Raw genomic sequence first — 21,980 nt, forward strand, 5'->3', positions numbered from 1 at the left:
AGGCTTTTATTCCCTGATTCTACAACCGTCGAGGCGTCGGTCGACGAGGCCAAGGTGTGCTCATTTCCAACCTACTGGAGTCCATTGCCGTGTCGGAGATGGGTTACGTACGTCTGACCTCGACAACATGCTGCTTCTCAGTCATGTGCTTCATAACTGTGGTTTGCAAGCTGTTTCGGTTTAATGGTGTGCTCGGTGATTCTATTATCGGTTATGGCAAGCTCGGACTAGTGTTGGAGCCTTGCTGATGAGTGTGGGTCACATTGCAATCTTCTTCTCGTATCCAAGGGCTATTATGCAAAGTGCTTGGATGGGTTTGTAATTTTGCTTTTTGTTTGGATTTTTCCTTAGTTGTATTCAACTCAATGCCTATAAAGTTGCTCCAAGTTTTTTGGTGATGTGTCTCTTGTGCAAAGAAAAAAAGTCTCAGAGAGGGACTATGAACGGAGATGTAAGTTGTTACTCCCGTCTTCCTACTTTATTGGGCTTATCTTGCAAATCACATCAACGAAGGAGGACCATTTATGTTACTCGTCTGTTTGCTGCTGTGCTGTTGCTATTGGTGTTTACTCGTAGTTGTGAGTAATGATGGGTTGGAACGTGTTGATTGGACACGAAGTTAAGCCCGATCCATGCATCTACTCAGTGCAGTGGGTTGCGGGAAAATTTGTGCAAGCAAGATTAGTCTAGCGAGTAGCGTGGACCGATTAATTGTTGGCCGGAGAAAGAGAGACGACGAGGGAGAGAGACACCCTGCTGCATTGTTTCATCGCATGCACGCGTCACGCCGGTGACGCGTGCAAAGCTGACGTACGCGGGGCGTGAACCCCAATATTCATCGGCTAGCTGCCTCTGATTTCTTCTGGCGATCGACCGTACATACCGGTCCATATAAGTAGCTAGGAAGCGTGCCAGGTGTCTCTGTGTGCGCGTGTAAGTATAGATCGATGTTGATGCATCGCTGCATGACGTTTGCGTGCATGACGCATGTACAACAGAGCTTCGTGGAGGAAGCTTGTTGACGCCGACACTATTTTTGTCCATCTCTCCGTGTCCGTCTTCACGTAGCTAGCAGTAACATGTCCCTTTCAGTGCAGTGCTGTCCATCCATCCATCCATCCAATGTCGTGCCACACGCATGCATGTAATATGTATGTATGGCATAGAAGTGCCAAACGATATGTAGTATGCATGGTTAAACAACATTTATAATGATATTTCATGACGCTGCCATCTTAGTTTGTTAATTAGTACTTCCTCCGTCCGAAAATACTTCTCATTAAAACGGATAAAATCGAATGTATCTAAAACTAAAATACCTCTAGATACATTTTTTTTATCCATTTTGATGACAAGTATTTCCAAACGGAGGGAATACAAAGACTCAGAGTACACAGCATGCCCTATCAGCCTGTGTATGTTGGCCCTATGGCTGCCGTGCACATTGGGGCACTAGTCCTTGACTTGGAAAAATGGTGCAATAAACGACTGGAGTATCACAAATCCATGGAATGCCTCGTCAATGCATATGGATGGCTCCAAAGGAAGCAGAGCATATGTGTGGACGCTAAGCAAGTGGCCGGATGACAACGGGTGGACGGACACATATCGTGCACACATGTGTACACAATCTCTAGCTAGGGCCTTGTCTCTCACGTGCGATTCCAGCCACACAGACAGGCGCCCAGTGGATAGATGTGCGCATGCATGCAGGCAGGCTGGGCTTTTATACTTTACACAAAGGCACAAAAGCCAGTCACAGCTGTGCAAACAGACACAACGACTAGCCACCAATGCAACATCCATCTACAGCGTATACACTGTGCACCTAGTGAGGCCCATGCTCAAAATCAAATTATGCGTAGTGTGGCCCGTCCGGTAGGCAGTTGGATCCTTGCCGGTTGGCTGCTTATTTCTGTTCAAATGATGATTAAGGCGTTTCAGCAACGGAAACAAATACATAGACAGGGACAGTTACAAGGAAGGTACATAATCGTGAGAGTCTCTCTATTTTCCTTTGTGTGAATGAATACACGCCTAAGTCAAGTCAAGTCTGAAATGTCACCCGACATCTCCTTTTATCTTCTTCACGTAGACTTTCAGTTGTGAACACAAACAGACTTGCAAAGTCTTGATTGCTCCATGTGTGTGCTCAATTAATTAGTTCATGCCATACGTTTTTTTTTGCTCCATGTGTGTGCTCCATTAGATAAAAGCAATTATAGCATAGTAATATCTGCAGTCATCGTAATACAAATGAAGTGTTTTATATATGTATTTGGAGGCTCGCCAGATGACGTACAAACTCAAAGCCACCATTTCCCAGCCTCCAAAATTTTTTCCCTTTCAAACACTTCGATTGCTTTCAACTAGAAGTGTTTGGCACATCAAGCACACATTTCCTACCCTTCATTTTCATCAGCGACGGTTGCTGTCCTGGTGCGCTGGTCCTATGGGTCTTAGCATGACGACTTCACTACTGTCTATTGCAACATGGTTTGCCCGGTTCCGATGAGGGAGGGACGATGACGGCAGCGCGCCTTTGGCTCGCTTCAGTGCTTCTAGTCGTTGGTAGGTGGTCTACGGATCTAGATGTATTTTTTTACTTCTGGTTCTCTTTGGACTACCTTGACAGTTGATGAATAGATTAAAAGTTTTTCTGGCAAAACAAATCTATCACTTTCTACAAATATATATACATCCAGGAAAAAAAAGCACAGCTATCTGCCGGGCCCCACAGACAGCTAGCACAAAAGCTATAGGGCCTTGCTCATTTAGGCCTCTGTATCTTTTTTTCCTTGGATTCCATGTGTAGGCCATGTGGATGTGGAAGCCGCCATTGGTACAGCTCCATCTCCATCATTAACCACCTTCGTTCCATCTATTCAACTGGAGAATCACCTATTTGTATGTACACTGTTGCCTGATGTTTGCATTTGATATGAAAAGCCACATGCATGTCTCTGCTCGTACATATCAATATGCTCGGCTTTTCAGTAAATTGCCTTCAGAAATCACAATCATTCACTTGCCCCATCGATCAGACAAGCAGATGAGGGCACGCATGCATGCTACCACAGACAGGACGTTGACGCAGTGCACCCCATGCATGGCCGCAACACATGTGTACGTACAGCACGAACAGTTGATCATCATCTTCTCTTTGCCTCCATTCAGATAATTGCTGGATTCACTGGAGCAGGGCAGCTGGTGTAGGGTAGGGAGTGTGGAGGCCACCACCTATATCGCCATTTGCCAAATACAGTACTGCCCCATCCCCCATGCCCTTCAGCCCGTGAAGCAAAGCAAGGTCCCTACAATGCAGCAGACAGGCAGTTCTGCAGAGCATTATGCATATGTCCTACCACCATTGCAGGTACTCGTTTTTTCCATTCACTGGTAAAAATGGTAACTTCTTATTTCCCTTTCTACCAAGCAAAATAATTTGCCAAATACCCCTCGAGCCTGGCTTAAATATTAGTCCCACACTCTCAAGACATAGCCAAGTTCAACACCGGAGAGGCCACCATTTGCTCAAGCAGTGGTGCTGAATTTATAAAAGTTCTCAAGCAGAGACATTAATTCTTGGCCCACGAGCTTCTGGAAAAGAGCCAAATTAATTTGGCAATTATCACGTGCATAGATTATCTAATGTAACATTCCATTGTTCAACTGACATGTCGCTACGTATGTGTGTGTGTGTGTGCGCGCGCGCCATTTTATACACGGATGGTTTGACTTGCTACATCATATGAGTTGTCGATTCATAATATTTCAGCACATTACGGTATAGCTAGTTGACGGTGGAGTAATGTGTCATGCCTTTCGTGTGACGGAAGTCAGCGAGAGCAACATTAGTATAGCTAGTTGTAACAACATATTTATGGGCGAAGGCACTAAAAAAATAACCCAACAAATTTTACACACTGAATTTAAACAAATACTGGAGCTTCATGCTTGACACGAGTAAGTTATAAGAAACCAAAGTGGATACAATTTTTAAGAAAGTGGTGATTCTCAAAAGTGCCGATTAGCTAGCAACCAATCACCTTCACTTCTTTGTCTTCTTTTTAGAGAAACGTTATTTTCGATTGCTAAATTTATAAAATGAACAAACGGACGTGTTCTTTCCTGGTGAGCTTTCGGCCAACCACATCAGGCTCTCCCCAGTCATCCACTCTCTTACGACGAGGAAGAAAGTGAAGTATTGAATGGGTCCAGAACCAAAAGCCGTCACATAATAGTATTCAGCATGTTTACATGCATATGGATGCAGAAACCTCTGCCTCTCACTTTCATCCATCCCTTTCTCTAATATTTTCTCGGTCTTACCGTATATTATACTCCTTTATTTGATACTTTAGTTAGCATATTTTTTGACATACTCCTTTGTTTGATACTTTAGTCAACATATATTTGTTTCACATGACGCCCACATGGCCACATATTGTATTTTTTTTCAGTTTTGCCAAGGTTTGCTTTCGCCAGAGGATACTAATTAACTTAACTTTCAATCTCAAGGTCTGGATGTTGTGGGAACAAGGTTCATTCCCCTAAATAATGAATTTCGTCTTACCCTATATATTGTATATAGTTGCCTGAAAAAACAACAACTCCTGCATGGTATATATAGTTAATGCTAGAATAACTTACAGTATTGACCCTCTTTTGCTCCCAGATGTGCGATGATTAAGCGGAGCAAAAAATTAAGCAGACTACACAGTAGAAGTAAATTACATTCGAGAAAGTTGGGGATAATATTGAGCATCTGCACCATGCAATCACATAGCCAGAATATCGAGCAATACATGAATATAAGCTTATTCTGAAAATACTCCAGCAACCAACAACAAGCCGTGACAGCCCAGAAGTCAGTGAAAAATCACAGATCAGTCAACATCCTTTTCCATACATTGATCATGTTGTGAAAACAACATGAAGAAGATGTTATATAGCTACTGAAGGGTGTTCCCATCCCGTTCTTCTAGCTAATAACTAGACATATGTACCATATGCGGGATTTTCTCTTTATATATAGTTATGGGATATATATTTTATACAAACAAATTTACTATCATACCAATGCTCTCAGTCTTTCGGAAACACTTGAAACATCTATGCCAATTCTCGAGCTGAAGGCCTGCACAAGATAGAGAGAGGAAATTAATTGACGCAACTAATTAACCCATGTTAACTTCATGGAAAAGGTAGTACCAAATTATATTTATATTTAGATGGAAAGAAGTTCTTAATCATACAATTAAAGACTTTTTCCAGTCACGGTAGATTGAATTTAAGACTTAAATTGTAGCAGATGGAGGGCCGGGAAGAGAAAAAGAAAGGAATTAAAATGTGTGTGGCACATGTGTATATCTAAGGTCATTTTCAAACTCTTTATCTAGCTTTCCTCAATTTTATCTCTTCCTACATAGAGAGGAATCTACGGTTCCATATTTTTCATGTATGTGTATATGCATCACTTTCATGTTCCCTTTGTGTCTTTCACTTGTGTATATGCCATTAGTTTACTTCAATATGTGTAGGTACACTAGAAACAAACGTGAATCCCTCTAATAGATACGGACACAGAAAGTAAACAGTTATGGTCAAAACGTATACTCGGACTCATGTGTGCCTAATATTTTACAACATGGGTTGTATTTTCTTGTGCAGATGTGAAAGGCTATACCTATATATGTACATACCCGGGAGTGTATGGTGTAGAAGATTTTGTGGCCAGCAATGGAGTGATTGGCATTGACGACCTCGGCGCCTTCTTCCTCGAGGATGGTGATCACCTGGTGGAGCATGATCGGCCTCTCTTTGCTGCATACCAGCACCACATCCATGCTTGTATCATCGTGTTGTTGCACCTCCACCACCGGTGCCAATGCCTCCCAATGTTTCTCTCCTTCTGGTGACCCTGCACCACCACTCGTGGTAGGGGTGATGGTGGGCATTGAGGCACCACTAGCCCCTCTTGCGGTAGCCATTGCTTGTGCAGAGTTCCTCCTATGTTGCAGCTCGTCCACCCTCTCTTTGAGCTTCTTGATGTATGACGCAGCCTCATCCAGGCTGCTTAGCTGGGTCATCGTATCCTATATACACATTCAAAGTTCAACAGTGTTAGAAAAATATGAGAAAAAATTTCAAAGATATCAAAGGACGTTTATTTGTTTTGCAAAGATAAGTCATCTTATTTTGATAATGGAAGAACTATATTTTCTGGATCTATGCATCCTGAATGCACATGACCACACATAATAATCTTCTGAGTTTGGAAATATTATCAAATCATCTCTTGTAAAACTAACCATGGATTATCTTTAGACTTTTTGTTTCTACTTGACAAAGAGTTTGATACGCTAATGGTTTATGTGTGCCACCCAAATGTTTTCACATACGTACCTACAATTCATGCTTCCTTAACAGTTGAGAATCTCTTGCTGTATGATATTTTCGTCAAATGTGCATCCTTATTTTTTTTAATCAATGCTTCATCCATAGTTGGTTCTTAATCCCGGATTAGTTCTTCTATTCCTCAGAAAACTTCTTAATATCTGCAACGGAGTTGTACTTGCTACGTGATGTTTTGTCCTATTTCTAGCTGTCTAGTACGGCCCATCCTTCAGTTCCATTTGTCACCCTGATAGTAATTGCAACGAGTGAGATATTTGTCCTCTTAAGTAATTTGAAATCTTCTCAGATTTGTACTACAACAATTTATTGTTAGCTTGACTTTAGTTAATTTACTTTCCCTCCGTCACATATTAGTTTGTCATTGAAACGGATGTATCTCGACATAGATACATCCATTTCAGTGACAACCAATATGGGATGGAGCGAATATTATTAATAGGTAAGAAATATTTGCGTGAAAAGCCACATAAGACCTCGTACGTCCAATGGAGGCAAAAATTAACAAAGCCTTATATGTATTCTCTTATATATTTATGGATATCCGAATTCCGAGCTCAGTTTTTGAGAGATGAACAAAATGATTCTTACAAGCTCGGAACAAAAAAAAATATGCATTTCAAACATGATACTGTCTTGGATATCTCCTGGGAACTTGGGGCTGTATATTCAGAGTACGCCGGAAAAATATATCGAGGTGAACTTTAGGAATTTCTATGTTTCAATACTACAACTATTTTGTACACCTGGACGTGAGGTCCATAGCATGATTGTACCAATTGGCTAGATTCGGTTGTCCATCTCAACAGGAAAAAAAATAATGTTTACAAAGTTAATAGGTTGTACGTTCCTACGTCATAGTTCATGAGGAAAGCAACACATTCCAACAAAATTAAATGCCCGGCCGTACGTAGAACTCAATTGCCTTGGCCCGTTGATTACGATATTTCACGTGATGAGAAGGGCTATATACTTAATTACTATAGGATCTACTGGATACTGAATTGGGTAGAGTGAAATAAATGTCCATATATACACACAATAAACCCTTCTGACTAGAAGATTTCAGAATAACTAAACGTGCTCATCTTGTTCCTTTTTCTAGGCCAGAGAAGCAGCTAACAAAGTGTCCCATTCAGCTAAAAGGGTAACAAATTGTACAACATATGGAGTACTGTTCTGTGGTCTTACAGGGTTGGAGAAGTGTTCTTTTGGGATGAGGGAGGTAAGCTTGGCGCAGAGGGCCTTCATGTGCTGCCTCCTCTCCCTCTCTGCCTCCTTCCTCTGCACTACCCTCGTCGCCGTCGTGCCGCCGCTCGTCCTGCTCCTCTTCCCGCCCCTCGCCGCCTTCGCCTGCATCTCCATCTCGACCGATGGTCGAAATGCAACCAGAAGGACAGAGGGGGAGATGGGTGAGGAGGAGGAGTGAGGGTTTATGAACACAAGAAGGCAGCTGCTAGCTAGCAGGAGTGAGTGTTTTGTTTTTCATGGAGCAGCCAGATGGAGGTAGGAGAAGAAGAATTCCAAGGGATGAGAGCTAGTAGGAGGACTGGAGTTGCGTGGCTTAAATGGGAGGCGGACAGATGGGTGCTGTGTGTGCGCGCCCGCGGATAAGGGGAGGCCAGGATGTGGAAAATATGCCTAAGTAGCTAGATATATGTGTGGACACCGCAAACGAACACTCTAGAGTATTAAAATATAAGTACTTCCTCCGTTCCTAAATGTAAGTCTTTGTAGAGATTTCGCTATGGACTACATACGGAGCAAAATGGGTGAATCTACACTCAAAATGCATCTATATATATCCGTATGTGGTTCATAGTGCAATCTCTACAAAGACTTATATTTAGGAACGGAGGGAGTACATGTTATGAAATATATGTGGATGCACTTGTGAGTACACATGCACGTGAGATAGGGAGCACCAAGAAATATCCACGGCTATTATTATTATTATTTTAGGGAAATATCGACGGGTACTTTGATTCACAACCAAAACTTAATTTAACACCACACCAAATCGGTGGTGAATTATATTTGGTTGGGCAAGGTTTCCTTTGTAGCCGCTGGGTCCCTCTTGTCATAGATTCGAAAAATGCGACAGTAAGAGCAACACCAGCAAATAGCCCTTGGCATGGGCCTGATGGCTCGAACCCAAAGCCCGACAGACTGGCCGCCGGAAGCTCGAAATGTCCCTGAATATAGTTTTTGAAAATGAATGTAGTTATAACGGTGTGTGTGTGTGTGTGTGGGTGTGTGTATGTGTGTGTACACCCCCACAATAATCCTTATAATATGAAATATGTCTTAAAATACATAATAGTACAGTTTTGTGGCTAGGCTAGGTTGGGCCCGGATCGTTAGGGTCGGGCTTATCGTAGCCCAGCCCGACAAATTCCTAGGTCTTGCAGCAAGGGGCCCTCCATAGGTCCTCAGAACATCTTTTTGGTGGTTGAAGCAACAAAAACAAACAACTCTAGTTGGCGGCCTCCATCTCGCCATCCGGGAGATGTTGCAATGCCGGTGCCTCCTGCAGTTCCTCTGCCGCCCCTTCTCGGCCCGCCTCTAGCGTCATCGCCGCTCCACGCCTCCACATCCCGAGCCCACCGCATCGCCGCTTCCCCATCCTTGACGCAGCGCGTCACCGACTTCGGCAACAACGAAGCAAGCGGGGAGGCACAAGTGGCGGAGCAAGAAGAGTGGAAGGAGAGAAAAACATAACAGCATCTCCAGCCGCGGGCCCCAACATCCCCCCACCCCCAAGGCCCTTTTTCGTCGCCGGTGCCAAAAATTCGGCCTAGTCGCGTCCCCAGAAGCCCAATTTTCGCAGGTTAGGGCTGAATTTGGCGCCGGCGGACCCATGCCGAATCCGGCGCGCTGTGGGACGCCGCGGAAAACGTTTTTGGCGCGAAAAGAAGTGGTCCCACCAAGTCAGCGACTCGCCACCTTTGTCGTCCTCATCGCCTCGGTTCCCGCGGGAATAAATGCCAAGGCTGCCGCGCTGCAGCGCCGGTCAGCCTTCCGTTGATCCCTCACGGGCGGCGATGTGAAGGCGCGGTGACGCGCGTCCCCCCCGCTCCCGCCACACAGCACACGGCGGCAGCCCTCCCACCGCCCTTCCATGGCTATAAAACCCGCCCCCTCGCCGGTGAACGCACACACTGTCGCCATCGACGCCCTTCTCTTCACCTCTCGCCGCCGACGCCACTCTCTTCCACTCTCTCCCGCCGACGACAATGGTCGGGCGCTTCCCAGGCGACCGTGCGGCCGCGGACGTCTTTGGACACCGCCATCTGCACGAGGACGAGGCATGCCTCCTCTACGAGGCCGACTACCCAGCGCCCTCGGACATGCGGGTGCCGGGTACCTGGAGGCTCAGAGCCGCCGGCGTCCCGGTGCCGCCCGGGCCAACCGGAGCTGCTTGGCGCGCCGAAATCGCGCGCATCTGGTCCTCGCTGCCGAAGCCGCAGCAGAACCAGCTGAGGTACGCCCCCGACAGCAACACGCTGTGGACGTCGTACTTCGAGCAGCGCCACGAGGAGCAGATCGCCTCCACCAACGGCGTCGAGCCCCGCGGCCGCCTCAACTCTGAGGGACGGCTCCAATGGTTGGGCGTCCCCGGCCGCACCCTCGGAGCCGTCCTCGAGCACATCGAGGCTGGCAACATGCCGCGCTTGGAGTACCCAGCGCCCCCCTCCTTCTCCCGACGCCGTGGTAGCTCATGGACGCCGCGGCGAATGGAGAAGGCGACCTCCTCGTCATCGGGTTATGGCTCTCTTTCGTTCGGTATGCCGGCGCTCTGCCCCGTCAAGCCGGAGCCGCAGGAGACTCCACTTGGGCGTCATCAACGAGGGTGGCCACCCCTCTCCTTCTTCTTCCGGCCTCGTCAGGCCGAAGACTGAGCCGGGTTTGCTCCCCGTGAAGAAGGAGCACGAGGCCATGGCCGCCGACGACAAGACCGCCCTCAAGTGGGCGAAGGCGGACTACGTCTGCGAGCAAATGGAGGGCCAGCGCCGCGCCTTCGAGGAGATCGCCACTTGGCGCCGCGGACGCGAGGAGAATGGCGGCGTCATCCTCGACAACGATGACGAGGAGGCGCCCGCGCCGTCCATCCCCCCCCCCCCCCCCCCCCGCGCATCGGCGACGCTGGTCAGGGGTGCAGCAGGGACGGCGGCGGCACCCAGCACTGCGGCGACGATGACGACGGCGGCGGCGGCGACTACACCCGTTCTACAGGCTCCTCGGCATGTAGAAGGCTGGAGGCGGCGGCGGGTAGTGTTAGGCGTAGTCGTCGTTTTTAGTTTGTGTTTTTAATTTATGCTTTTAAGTTTTTGTAAAAATATCAATTAAATCGCTTAGTTTGAACGATTTTGTGTCATGTTTGGCCGATTTTATTTTTTTGAAACGGTGTCCGGGGGACGACCTGGGGGCGGTGGCTTCGAACCCGATCGGCCCCACGCCAGATCGCCGGTTCGCCTCGGGCAGCGCTATTTCAATCCCTGGTGGGCCGAAGCGGCTGGAGATGCTCTAATGAAAATAAAATTTGAGACACTGACCTAAGCTGTTGCCGCTGTGCTGTTGCTGTTTACGAGTCGTGAGTAATGATGGCCTTGGCCGTGCTGAATGGACACACGTATGTCTACTCGTGTGGATTGATTATTTGTTGACCTAAGAAAAAGAGGTAATACCACTCCAGGTACCCTAACTTGCATCCAATGTGATGATCTAATCCCAAACTTGCAAAACTAGACCAAGGCATACCTCAACTTACATCCAATGTGATGTTTTAGTCCCAGGCCAATGAGGACTCGCCAATTGGCTGCCAAGTGGCTGGGCCGGTCAGCGCGTGCAGTTTTGCACAAAACCCCCCGCCGTTTGCCTGATTCAACCCGCACTCAACCCCCCCCCCCCCCCCCCCCCCCCCCCCACACACACACACACACACCTGAATTAAGGGTGTGTTTGGATCGTGTCCTCACTAGTTTGCCTGGGCAAAATAGCTGCCTGGGAGTTGCCTGGACATCTCAGCAAAAAATGCCTGGCCAAGAACGACCATGTTTCTAGGCTGCGTTTGGTTACTGACCTGGGAACGTGCCTGTGTGGATAAATGGCCCAGGCAGTGTTTGGTTGCTATATTGCCTGGGATTGGAGATCACCGATATGCATATGCTAAATATAAATATAAATAAATATGGTCGGACTTTTCAAAAGCATAACAGAGCCAAATAATTTGATAAGCAAAAAGTAATAATAATATGAAGTTTCATAAGCATAACACTGAAGGCAAATGATTTTATAACTCTGACGATACACAGCAACATTGCTGTTGAATAACCACAGTGCATTACATTTGATTAATACTCATTGTCCAGCACATCTGGAATGCAAGAGATACACAAATTATCCTTATGGGATTAACATAACCAGAAGTCTAATTATGTATTCATCCTGATACTACCTAGAAACTTATCCAAGTCAGAAAGCAACACAGCTTTCACATTAGCATCTAATAATCATATCATGCATGCTGATACTACTTGGAAACTAAGCAGAAGGCTGTAGCAAAATAATACCACCATCAGCCATTACTTAGACATCAGTTGTGCATAGCCAAAAGCTAGTCATTGACTACTTAGAAACTAGTGTTTTGCAACCAAAAGGATCCAACAATATGGTAGACCACCAATCAATCTTACTCAGAAAGGGGTAGAGTTAACAACAGGATCATCGCTAAGGTTACTAGCAGGATCTTTGTTTCCAAGGTTACCAACAAGATCATCGCCGACACGTTTGCCAGCAGGATAATTGTCAGATAAGATAAGTATGTATACACCCAACGCTCCAGGTATTCTTGACCCATGCTGACAAGAAAACCTCGATGGACTGCAAATTCTGGCTTGCATAGATGCATCCCGACCGACATCCTCTCATCAGGTGGCAACGGAATCTTCTTGAGCATGTCCCATAAAGGAGCATTCGGGTCCTTTGGGGCTACCGTCTGTACTGGACTTGCAAGGGTTTCTCGTATGCCCATCAAAGTACTTGTGAGCAGCACATCCATATTAGTGTCATCTTGTGATGCTTGAGATGATCTTGGCTTTGACCTTTTAGCTTTATCATTTTGTGGTGGTGGCAGAGTATTTGGCTTTGCACTTTTTTTGAAACTTTTCTTGTTAGGCTTTAGAGCCGCAACATTGGACGAGGAAACTTGACTATCAGTTGCAGCAAGAGCAGCCACCGCTTCACAATCATCACTATCTGTATCTAATTTATCCGAGTCATGACCTGTTGGACCCTTCGCTTCAACAAAGGTGGACATATCATTCATCATGTCATCTTTTACCTTATCATCATTGTCAGTTTCAGCTGCAGAGAAAGGGTCTTGCATAAAAGAGCCATCTGCCGACGAGCCACTAAATAATTCCTTCAACTTGTCGTAGAACTGAATCGGTTTAGAGAGAATTCCACGATCATTGGCCTACATGAATTTTATTGTTAGTTCCACATCAGTAGTTGAACACTCGACAAATAGATAATTTGTATGAGATAATTACCGATAAGCCATCTAGAGTAGATTGGGAGAGCATCACTTGTTTGTTCACATCATCAAACCCACTGCGCAGCGGCCCCGTCGTCTGGAGCTGACTGATGCAATTTTTATCGGTCGAATTGTACAGGTCATTCAACTTTTTTTGCCTCTCCAGATCTCTATCAACCAATGGCCCATACTTTCTTCGAGACATTCTAAGACTGTAATGTCTACGTCGACGACGCCATCGGACAATGGCCAACATTACAGCTAGAACACCTAACGTCCGTCGTTTCTTGATAACATAATGGACAGATTCCGTATACATCTGAATATTAAATGAAATAAATGTATAAGAAACAAGTGAGATGTACATATATGTAGTCAGTAGAACCAATAATAGAGAGATTGTTCTATGCTAGATTTAAGATTACATGCGTGCACACATATATGCAAAGTACTGCTAGATTATTACTCTAGTAAGAGGTTTCTTCAGATCTGGAAGGTTGTAGCTTCCAATCAAGTAAAAAAAAGAAGCCAAATGAAAAGAAGCACAAGATGCGTTCATGCTAGCAAGTTCTAATCACAAGAACAAATAAACAGAGAAGGGGGCAGCAAATCGTGGCACACATGATAGGGTAAAAATTGCAGTCTCATCTTCACGATTTCACCAGATCTGACTAGGAACTAGAAATATTGTTGGGGGAAAGAAGAAGCAAAGCCAATAATCAATTTCCCATGCAATTCCTTCTCCCCTTCTCTCAAGAACAATCCCAGAGAGAGAGAGAGAGAAGATTGTGAGCTATGGGGAGGGGAAACGTGAGTGAAGGTGGAGGGGAAAGTGCTTTGCCCATATATTACGGGGTATAGTAAATTATAAGTGGGGCCATCTTGCCCAGGCAGGTTGGGGAGAGGGCCAGACGTCCGATTTGCTACGCCTGGAGCCAGGCAGCGTACCCAGGCAACTTCACCAGGCAGAAAAATCCCAGGTCACTAACCAAACACACCCAGGCAGGTTCCAGGCAAGCGGGTTGATTTAGGCAAACGGCAGGGGGTTTTGTGCAAAACTGCACGCGCTGACCGGCCCAGCTAATTGGCGAGTTCTCATTGGCCTGGGACTAAAACATCACATTAGGTGCAAGTTGGGGTATGGCTTGGTCTAGTTTTGCAAATTTGGGACTAGATCATCACATTGGGTGCAAGTTAGGGTACCTGACGTGCTATTACCTCTAAGAAAAAGATACGAACAAGGAGAGCTCAGCTCATCGACCGCATGCATGCGTCACGCGGGTGACGCGAGCAAGGCTGATGTACGCATGCACGATCGCCGAGATTGATCGGCTAGCTGCCTCTGATTGCTTCTGGCGATCGATGACAGAATTGTGCCAACCAGGTCTCTCTCTGTGTCTGTCTAGATCCATCGAGCGATCGAGCTTGATATCACGCATGACGTGTGCGTGCATGACGCACGTATATCTCCATGGAGAAGCCTCGCTGACACCGACATCATTAGCTTATTTGTCCGTCTCTCCATGTCGTATACCTTCATGTCTGCCTTCACGCAGCTAGTAGAAACATCTCTCCTCACACGCTTCGTGTGTGTATATGTGTATGTATGTATGTATTTCCTTTCATTCGGGTTCATAGTATTTGTCAATTCTAAACTTCGGTTAAAATTTAGAGCCCAAGCCCAACACAACCCAACGTGGATGTCGGGCTATCGAGCTAAGCTTCCATTGCTCATGTCTATACCCCACCGACATACTCCCTTTGTCCCAAAATAAGCGATACTAAAGTTAGTACAAAATTAAGTGACTTATTTTAGGACGGAGGGAGTATATGACTATACTATGCGCGTGTTGGCACTATAGCATCTTCAAGGGCACTCTTCAAACATTTTTCATATTTTCAGGAGGACAATCAGGACCTTATTCGGACCCAAAAACGCTAGGTCCATGGGCCTTAACAAACTTGCCTCGTGTATACTCGGACAGTCTGGACTTTCCCGAACCTGCCTCATAAGTATTACGTATGTGGGAAAGAAATTGGGCAGTTCGGACATGTTCGCCACATCAGCTTCAGCCCATCTCAGACCTCTCTCTATCTCACACGAATACAAACAAACACCCTCTCTATCTTCCTCCGCATACGTCGCGTCAAGCCCTACGGTTCTATCGTGCGCGTGCGGGCATTATTATTATTCCTGGCATATATACATAAAATGCCGGCATGCATTTCGCCAATATGAACAATATGCAAATAATGAATGGTTTATCACATCCATAAACCATCCACCCCAGGAATGTGTGGTCCACGTGTGCATGCGTGCATGGCGCCAAACGGAGAACGAAAACCGGATCTATCTCTTGTCGAATCTAGCTAGCTATTGGCCCGATGCATGGCACAGATGGGTGGACATATGCCATGCCGACATGTGTAACAAACAATCTCTAGGGCCTTCTCCCTCACGTACCAATCCAGCCACAGTCCAGCTCCATGAGACAGGCAATGGCTTTTAAGCTATACACAAAGCACAAGAGGCAGACGCACAGCTGTGCAAACGAACACACCGCTGGCGACAACGCTACATCCATCCACAGCGGTCCATGGTATGCTCGAAACCAAAAGTATGTCCGGTAGGGATGCACTTGGATGCATATACATTTGTTGTGTACAAATGATTATTCCAACAACGCAAGATATGTACTAGTGACAGACAATTTCAAGGAATGTAGTCTGTAATCATGGGAGTGGCAATTTGGCTCCCCGAGCACCATGGTGTAGTGGTATTTTTGTGAAACGGATCTAAAAGGATGTCTAAAAATCTCATAGAATTACATATAGATGCGTTTAAAATATATATGTAAAAAAAGGACAGATTTGTGGCTAGAAATAAGCAAGAAATTTTTGGCTTCGGTGCTTGTAGTCGTCGCTAGGTCGTCTACGGATTTGGGTGTATTTTTTATTATTTCTGGTGTTCGTTGTACTAACATGATTGAAGATATATAGAACAAAAGTTTTCTCATAAAAATAATAATTTCTTGAGGTCTCACAATAATGTTGTCAGTTTTTTATAAAGTCTCCATGTCGCTTGGGATACATAACGCTTTTATGGCTGTCATATTTGTCCAAAAATAATTGGTCTATGCTACATTTGATTGATACTTTTATTTCTTCTACATTCATCATGTCCTATCTTCCATCTATGTTTAATACTGAAGAGAGTTACGTGCTGGTGACAAAAAGCAATCAACGCCCCCCCCCCCCCCCCCCCTTCCCGCGTGCCCCCCGCATCGCCCTCCCCGAGCGAGGCGACCGGGGCGGTTCCCCACTCCTCCCCCTCCCTGCGAGTCGCCGCCCCCCTTCTCCCTCGCCGCTGCCGCTGGCGGCCACGGCAGGGCGTTGCCCGCGCGGCGCCCCGCAGTCTGGCTGTGGCGGGCCCCCTTCTTCCCCCGTCACTGGACCCCGGCTCAGGCGACCGGTCCTGGCGGCGGAGCCCTTCAGCCGCCGACGTTCCGGCGCGGATCTGGACGGCGGCGGTGCGGAGGCGTTGCCCCTTGGCAGCGGTGACGGCCCATGGCTGGCGGCGGTCGGTGGCGCCTGGCTGGCCCAGATCTAGGCCCTACGGGCCCGATCTGGGTCGGGGCAGGCCTGCTGGGGGGCCGCGGTGGGTTGTTCTCCGGTGGTTCTGGTGAGCTCCTCGCGACAGGGATGGCGGCTGTTGTGCCGCGACTGCTGCAGCATGGCGGCGGAGCTTCACGGGCCCGTTCTGGGCCCGGCCGGACATTTGGTCTGGTGTGCCTCTGCTGCTACGCCCGGTCTGCTACTGCCTAAGCCGGTGGAGGTTGTTCCCTCCCTCATGGCTGCGGTGCTGCCGGTCCTTGTCTACGGGTGTCTGGTTTGGATTCGGTCGGCCTCGCTTCGTTGGTCGTGGTGAGACGACGGCGGTGTCCTCGTGACTGTGTTGGCGCATGTTGGTGGGAGGCGGGTGTGGTGGAGCCGAAGGTTGGTCCTGGGTAGCGGGTGCGAGGGGTCGGGAGAAATCCATGTCGGGTCTTGCCGGCACCAACGCAGTGACGCCTGCGGGCGCCGCCATCCTTCTTGAAGGGCGTCGGGTGACCCTCTCCCCCCTCTAGCCTCTGTGTACTGGGAGAAATCCTAGGATTCGTCCGGGCAGCAGTGTCGTCATCGTCGCATTCCTTCTTGAAGGTGGTGCTTGGTACACGGCAACTCGTTGGTTTGGAGTGTGGTGGTTATCTTCGGTGGGCGCAACGGTCGTGGGGTGCCGTAGCTTTCGTTGATCCGGCGTTGTTGGCATTTTTCTCTTATTTTCTCTTGTATTTTCTTTTGGGCGTGCTTGTGTTGTTAGCCCGAGCGTTGGTCGGAATGTTGTATCGGGTGGTTGCTATATCTATATAGCGGGGCGAAAGCCTATTTCGAGAGTTTAATAGTGACGAATAAACAGATGGACATACCCCTTCGCTCGTGCGACCAATGGCGACCAGAGACAGGGTTTCTCCAGCCTCTCACCGGCGCCGGCGCTGGTCTACCTCGCGCTCATGTAGTCTTAATTAGGACCATGTGGACGCAGTGGATCTCGGACCTTGCCAGCAGGAGGGCTCCATTATTAGGTGTTTTTTTTGAGTTTTGTTAAAGTTTGTATCCTATTCAAGAAGACGACGCGGCGTCGGCTCCTTGAAGATGCAATAAGGTTCTCCACACATGGCCCCCGTCACAGGGGCGCTTATAGTATCGCCGAAGGGCGTGTGGAGGTGTGTCTCCGGCGAATCTCGTGAGATTTGGTCAGCGTTTGTCTTTGATGGATCCGCTTGGATCCAATCTGCGTTCGTGTGTCTACTGATTGGGGTCTTTCGTTCTACGCTTCTCTTCATCAGCGGCGGTTGTTGTATTGGTTTTTTTTTCGATAAAAGGCGTTTTTATTATCTCGAAATGTAGCATCAAGCGGATACAAAACATTATGAGTAACACCCGGCCTCTGCATAACTAGGATGCACACAACCCAACACGGAGAGTCTGACAAAATGAATGAAAAAACGACAAATCGGCGACAATAGAGTCCTATAGACCGACACTATGCCTATGTCGCAAGGGATGGTGGACCGATCCGGAGATCATGCTGCCACCCATGTTGGGTAAAAACCACCGTAGCCACCTGCTCCAACCACGTACACACCGCCTTGAACATCGGTTGGTACTCCACTTGTTGTAGTGTAGACCACGTACGAAGCGAGTGCGTACAACAAAAAATAACCTGCAAAGGAGAATCATTTTTATCATTGAAAACCAAATCATTTCTACATAGCCAAAGCGACCATAGTAAGGCGTATGCTCCCACCCGTATTAGCGTTTTGAATTTATTTGGAATACCGTCCAACCAGTGACCAAAATATTGGCGACACTTGTGGGCGGATACAAATTTGACGCTATTTGGATGATTGACCATGTAGTACGTGCAAACTTGCATTGGAAAAAGAGGTGTTTGATTGTCTCCTCATGAGTAAAAAACAACACTTCTTACTCCCTAGCCAGTTGCGTCGTGCGAGGTTGTCTTTGGTTAGAACAACTCCCCTACGAAGATACCACATGAGGATTTTAACTTTTAGTGGAATCTTCGACTTCCAGATTTTCTTATTGTTACTCACCGGTACCTCAGAATGCATGAGTGCACGGTACATAGAGTCTACTGTGAATGACCCTGATGTAGTAAGGTTCCAGTGAAACACATCCCGGCCTTGTCTAATATTAATCGAATCCAAACAGGATAAAAGATTGTGCCATGACATAAGTCGGGGGCCAATCAAATCCCGCCTAAACGAAATATTGGGTGGGGATGAACTGAGCACTTGCGCAATAGTATTATTCTTTTCGCGAGCAATGTTGTACAGGGCTGGATATTGTTCTCGAAGACTAGCATTGCCTAGCCAGATGTCTTCCCAGAAACGAACCTCCGACCCGTCCCTTATCGTGAAAGACCCAAAGCGAAAGAGATGTTTCTTTGCCGCCATTAGGCCAGCCCAAAAGTAGTATTGGTTGTTGTATTCGTGCGTTGGTCCTTTGGGAGTTTAGAGCATCTACAACGCCGACCCTCAAACTGCCCCCATCTGTCCGAACCGTGATGTCCGGACCGCGGAAGCCATCCAACGCAGGCCTGTATCGGTCCGCAGGGCGGTTCAGACGTGTTTTCTCCCGCAAATTGGAGACAAATTGAGGAGAGGTTTGGTTCGAGCGAGGAAAAAGAAAGGGGGTGGGAGGGAAGGGGGGCACACCTATGCAATCAACTGTTTCTCATCAACCCGCAGTCCAAGCAACCCACAGTGATTTTAGAAGATTGGGCCAAAATTAGAATGTGAACACCCATGGCCGTTGGAGCTCCGACTCGAATTGAAACTAGAAATGTGCTTTGCTTGGAGAGTAGTAGTCTTGCTCTGCCTGCATGTACTGTTACCCGTCCCATGCATCGACGACGTTGAAGGCCTCACTCACAGGTCAGGTGTAAACCGACCATGGAGTGGCAGCCGCCATTGGTACAGAGTAGAGACACGCCTAAGCTCAGGTCAAGTCTCCCCCTACCTTTAATTATTGATTCCACAAGCCTGGTCATGTCTGAATCTGAAAACGTTAGTACGTACGTGTCCTCTGCAGGAAGACATTCAAATGGTGAACACAGACAGGCACGAAGACTTGCAAGTTGGAAAGGTCAAAGAAGTGTTGATGCTCCATGTGTACGCGCAATTAATCAGTTCACACCGTACGTACGTACGTACGTGAGAATTTGTTGATGATGTTCGCAGCTTATATAAAGTATAAAAAGCCACATGTTTCTCGTACTACATCATATTGTGGCGTTAGGGTTTCCTTGTCATTTTTCTGATTCGCTTCGCCGTCAATTGACTTGAGTTGGTCCTTTGCATTCAGACTTCAGAGGGTGAACAGCTGAGCTGAGCCACCCAAGCCAGACTCATGCATGCATGCGTGCATGGTCCTAGCTACTGTAGTACACATGGCAGCACGTTGACGCAACACATGTCTACATGTCTACATGCAGCACGCACGCACGCACGCGCTTGATCATTGTCTTGTGATGCTTGGGCTCACTGGTGAAGCAGCCACGAGCCGACGGCCGGGAGTTGGCACCGGTTGTTTTGGAAAAACAAAAACCAAGCCATACGCGGTGAAATCCTCAAAATATTTTGCTAAGCCGGTAGCATAAATACTGCTAGTTCATCAACCGTTGACTGATGTCCAACACAACTTATTTGCAGATGCCAGGAGAAATATGTTTTGAGCTTATTTGAACAAAAGGATTAGGAGATGGTGGCTATTTTGCTAAACAGATATAAAATTTCTTATTTTTAAAAATCTTTTAAAAAAATCCATCTATAGTAATCTGGGAAAAAGTTCTGAGCTTATTCGGACATATGAACTAGGAGGTGGCTATTTAGCTATACGGATCCAAATTTCTGTTCCAAATATTAATATATTATTACAAAAACACAGGAATATACATGCAAATAGTACATGCTTCCAGCAGTAATCTGAGATTATTTAAAAAAGATTATGAAATAATGGTTTTTTTCTTTAAAATGACATTTAATTTTCTCGTCATTAAGTTTGAGCCCACCCTTCATTTTCATCCTGGTTTCGCCACTGTGTATATATAGATGTATTTTAGATTGTAGATTCACTCATTTTGCTCCGTACGTAGTCCATATTGAAACCTCTAAAAAGACTTATATTTACGAACGGAGGGACAGCATATCCTATTTGGCGCCTGCTTCACGCACCATGCAAACTGTAAACCGGCGTGCACCCCTCGCCCCGCTGGGCCGGCCCATATACCTTCTCTTTTTTCTGTTATATACTCGAAAAAGATGCAGGAGGGGATTGACCATGAAGCCTCTGTGTTCGAAGGGAACCTGAGTTTTAGAGAGAGAGAGAGAGAGAGAGAGAGAGAGAGAGAGAGAGAGAGAGAGAGAGAGAGAGAGAAGGGAACCCGAGTATCTTCTCTGCTTGTGCACAGATGCTTTTTTCCCTTTTATTTCTTTCTTCAATACGTGGTTTTTTTTGTTTGTCAGTTTCCGGACATTTTTATTCATTTTTCCTTTTCCCTTTTCTATTTTTTATTTCATAAATGTGCAGATTTGTTTTCAAACTCGTGAACCCCTTTTTTCCAAAATCAATTAACTTTATTTCAAATTTGCAAAGTTTTTCTTCAAAATCAATGAACTTTTTCCCAAAATCCATGGAACATTTATTCAAATTTTGTGAACTTTTTTCCAAATTGTACGAACTTTTTTTCCGAACTCATTAAAGTTTTTGCATCAAACTTTTATTCAAAGTTTTTTTTTCCAAAACCGATGAACTTTTTTGAATTCGCTTTTCTAAAAAAACTTTTTTTCTTCAAAAAGTCAACTGTCAACTGGTAAACGGTGAACCATGACTAGGCAACCCACGAACCCAGCGAACCACTTTTATTTTTTAGTGAACCAGCAAACAAAGCGATTCCTGAGCGAAGTGAATCTCTCGTGTTGGGCCAGCCCATGAGGGGTAGCGTGGGCGCCATTTCTCCTGAGGGGCGCCTGAAGCACATAATAATTAGGAGCTCCCAATGCAGACAGGCAGCGGTGCACAGCATTGTACCATTTCATTGGGAGCTCCTATTAGGTGGTGATAAACTTGTGTCCTAGCAAAACATCTTGTTAACTAAAGAGATACTCCTCCCATTGTAATCTGTATGTCGGTTGCATTGGCGACCGTCGCGTCTCTCCCGTTGCACCTCTATGAACAGTCACATCTCTTAATCGTGTATGTTCCCCTTGTATATATACCAAGAATCATTCAATGGAATCGATAGTTCAATCATTTGTTCGATTGTCTCTTGTTGCTCTTGCTTACAATTCAACACATCTGAACCATCTCCTATCACCACCACCAGTAAATAAACAAAACAAGAAGGTAACTCCTTTCCATTTCTACCGAGCATTTAGAACAATCTCATCAGGTTCTTCGGTGT

At 46.4% G+C, this 21,980-nt stretch overlaps 2 protein-coding genes across 3 annotated transcripts; both read right to left on the minus strand.

Moving 5' to 3' along the window:
* Positions 1-4,815: 4,815 nt before the first annotated feature.
* LOC123064207 (transcription factor bHLH162) lies at positions 4,816-7,930 on the minus strand. Of its 2 annotated transcripts, XM_044487735.1 has the most exons (3): positions 7,609-7,930; positions 5,706-6,098; positions 4,816-5,140 (listed from the first exon to the last, which is right to left on the minus strand). In XM_044487735.1, exons 1-3 carry the CDS (start codon positions 7,780-7,782, stop codon positions 5,075-5,077), a joined length of 633 nt encoding a protein of 210 aa, XP_044343670.1. In that variant the 5' UTR covers positions 7,783-7,930; the 3' UTR covers positions 4,816-5,074. The 2 variants fall into 2 exon arrangements, with proteins under 2 accessions (XP_044343670.1, XP_044343669.1); XM_044487734.1 differs by lacking the exon at positions 4,816-5,140 and having other exon boundaries at positions 5,320-6,098.
* Positions 7,931-11,840: 3,910 nt separating this feature from the next.
* On the minus strand, positions 11,841-13,762 carry LOC123064208 (uncharacterized). Its single transcript, XM_044487736.1, has 3 exons — positions 13,577-13,762; positions 12,972-13,274; positions 11,841-12,895 (listed from the first exon to the last, which is right to left on the minus strand). Exons 1-3 carry the CDS (start codon positions 13,601-13,603, stop codon positions 12,110-12,112), a joined length of 1,116 nt encoding a protein of 371 aa, XP_044343671.1. The 5' UTR covers positions 13,604-13,762; the 3' UTR covers positions 11,841-12,109.
* Between the last annotated feature and the right edge of the window lie 8,218 nt (positions 13,763-21,980).

The sequence above is a fragment of the Triticum aestivum genome, chromosome 3B (genome assembly GCF_018294505.1).
Source record: "Triticum aestivum cultivar Chinese Spring chromosome 3B, IWGSC CS RefSeq v2.1, whole genome shotgun sequence".
Classification (NCBI taxonomy): domain Eukaryota; kingdom Viridiplantae; phylum Streptophyta; class Magnoliopsida; order Poales; family Poaceae; genus Triticum; species Triticum aestivum.

Excerpts from the sequence above, each read along its gene's own strand:
- LOC123064207 (XM_044487734.1), bottom strand. The coding sequence starts at position 7,782 with ATGGAGATGCAGGCGAAGGCGGCGAGGGGCGGGAAGAGGAGCAGGACG. Across the intron at positions 6,099-7,608 it reads AAGAACACTTCTCCAACCCT|GATACGATGACCCAGCTAAG; the intron begins GTAAGACCACAG and ends ATGTGTATATAG.
- LOC123064208 (XM_044487736.1), bottom strand. The coding sequence starts at position 13,603 with ATGAGACTGCAATTTTTACCCTATCAT. Across the intron at positions 13,275-13,576 it reads TGCAATTTTTACCCTATCAT|ATGTATACGGAATCTGTCCA; the intron begins GTGTGCCACGAT and ends TTTAATATTCAG. Across the intron at positions 12,896-12,971 it reads CTACTCTAGATGGCTTATCG|GCCAATGATCGTGGAATTCT; the intron begins GTAATTATCTCA and ends AAATTCATGTAG.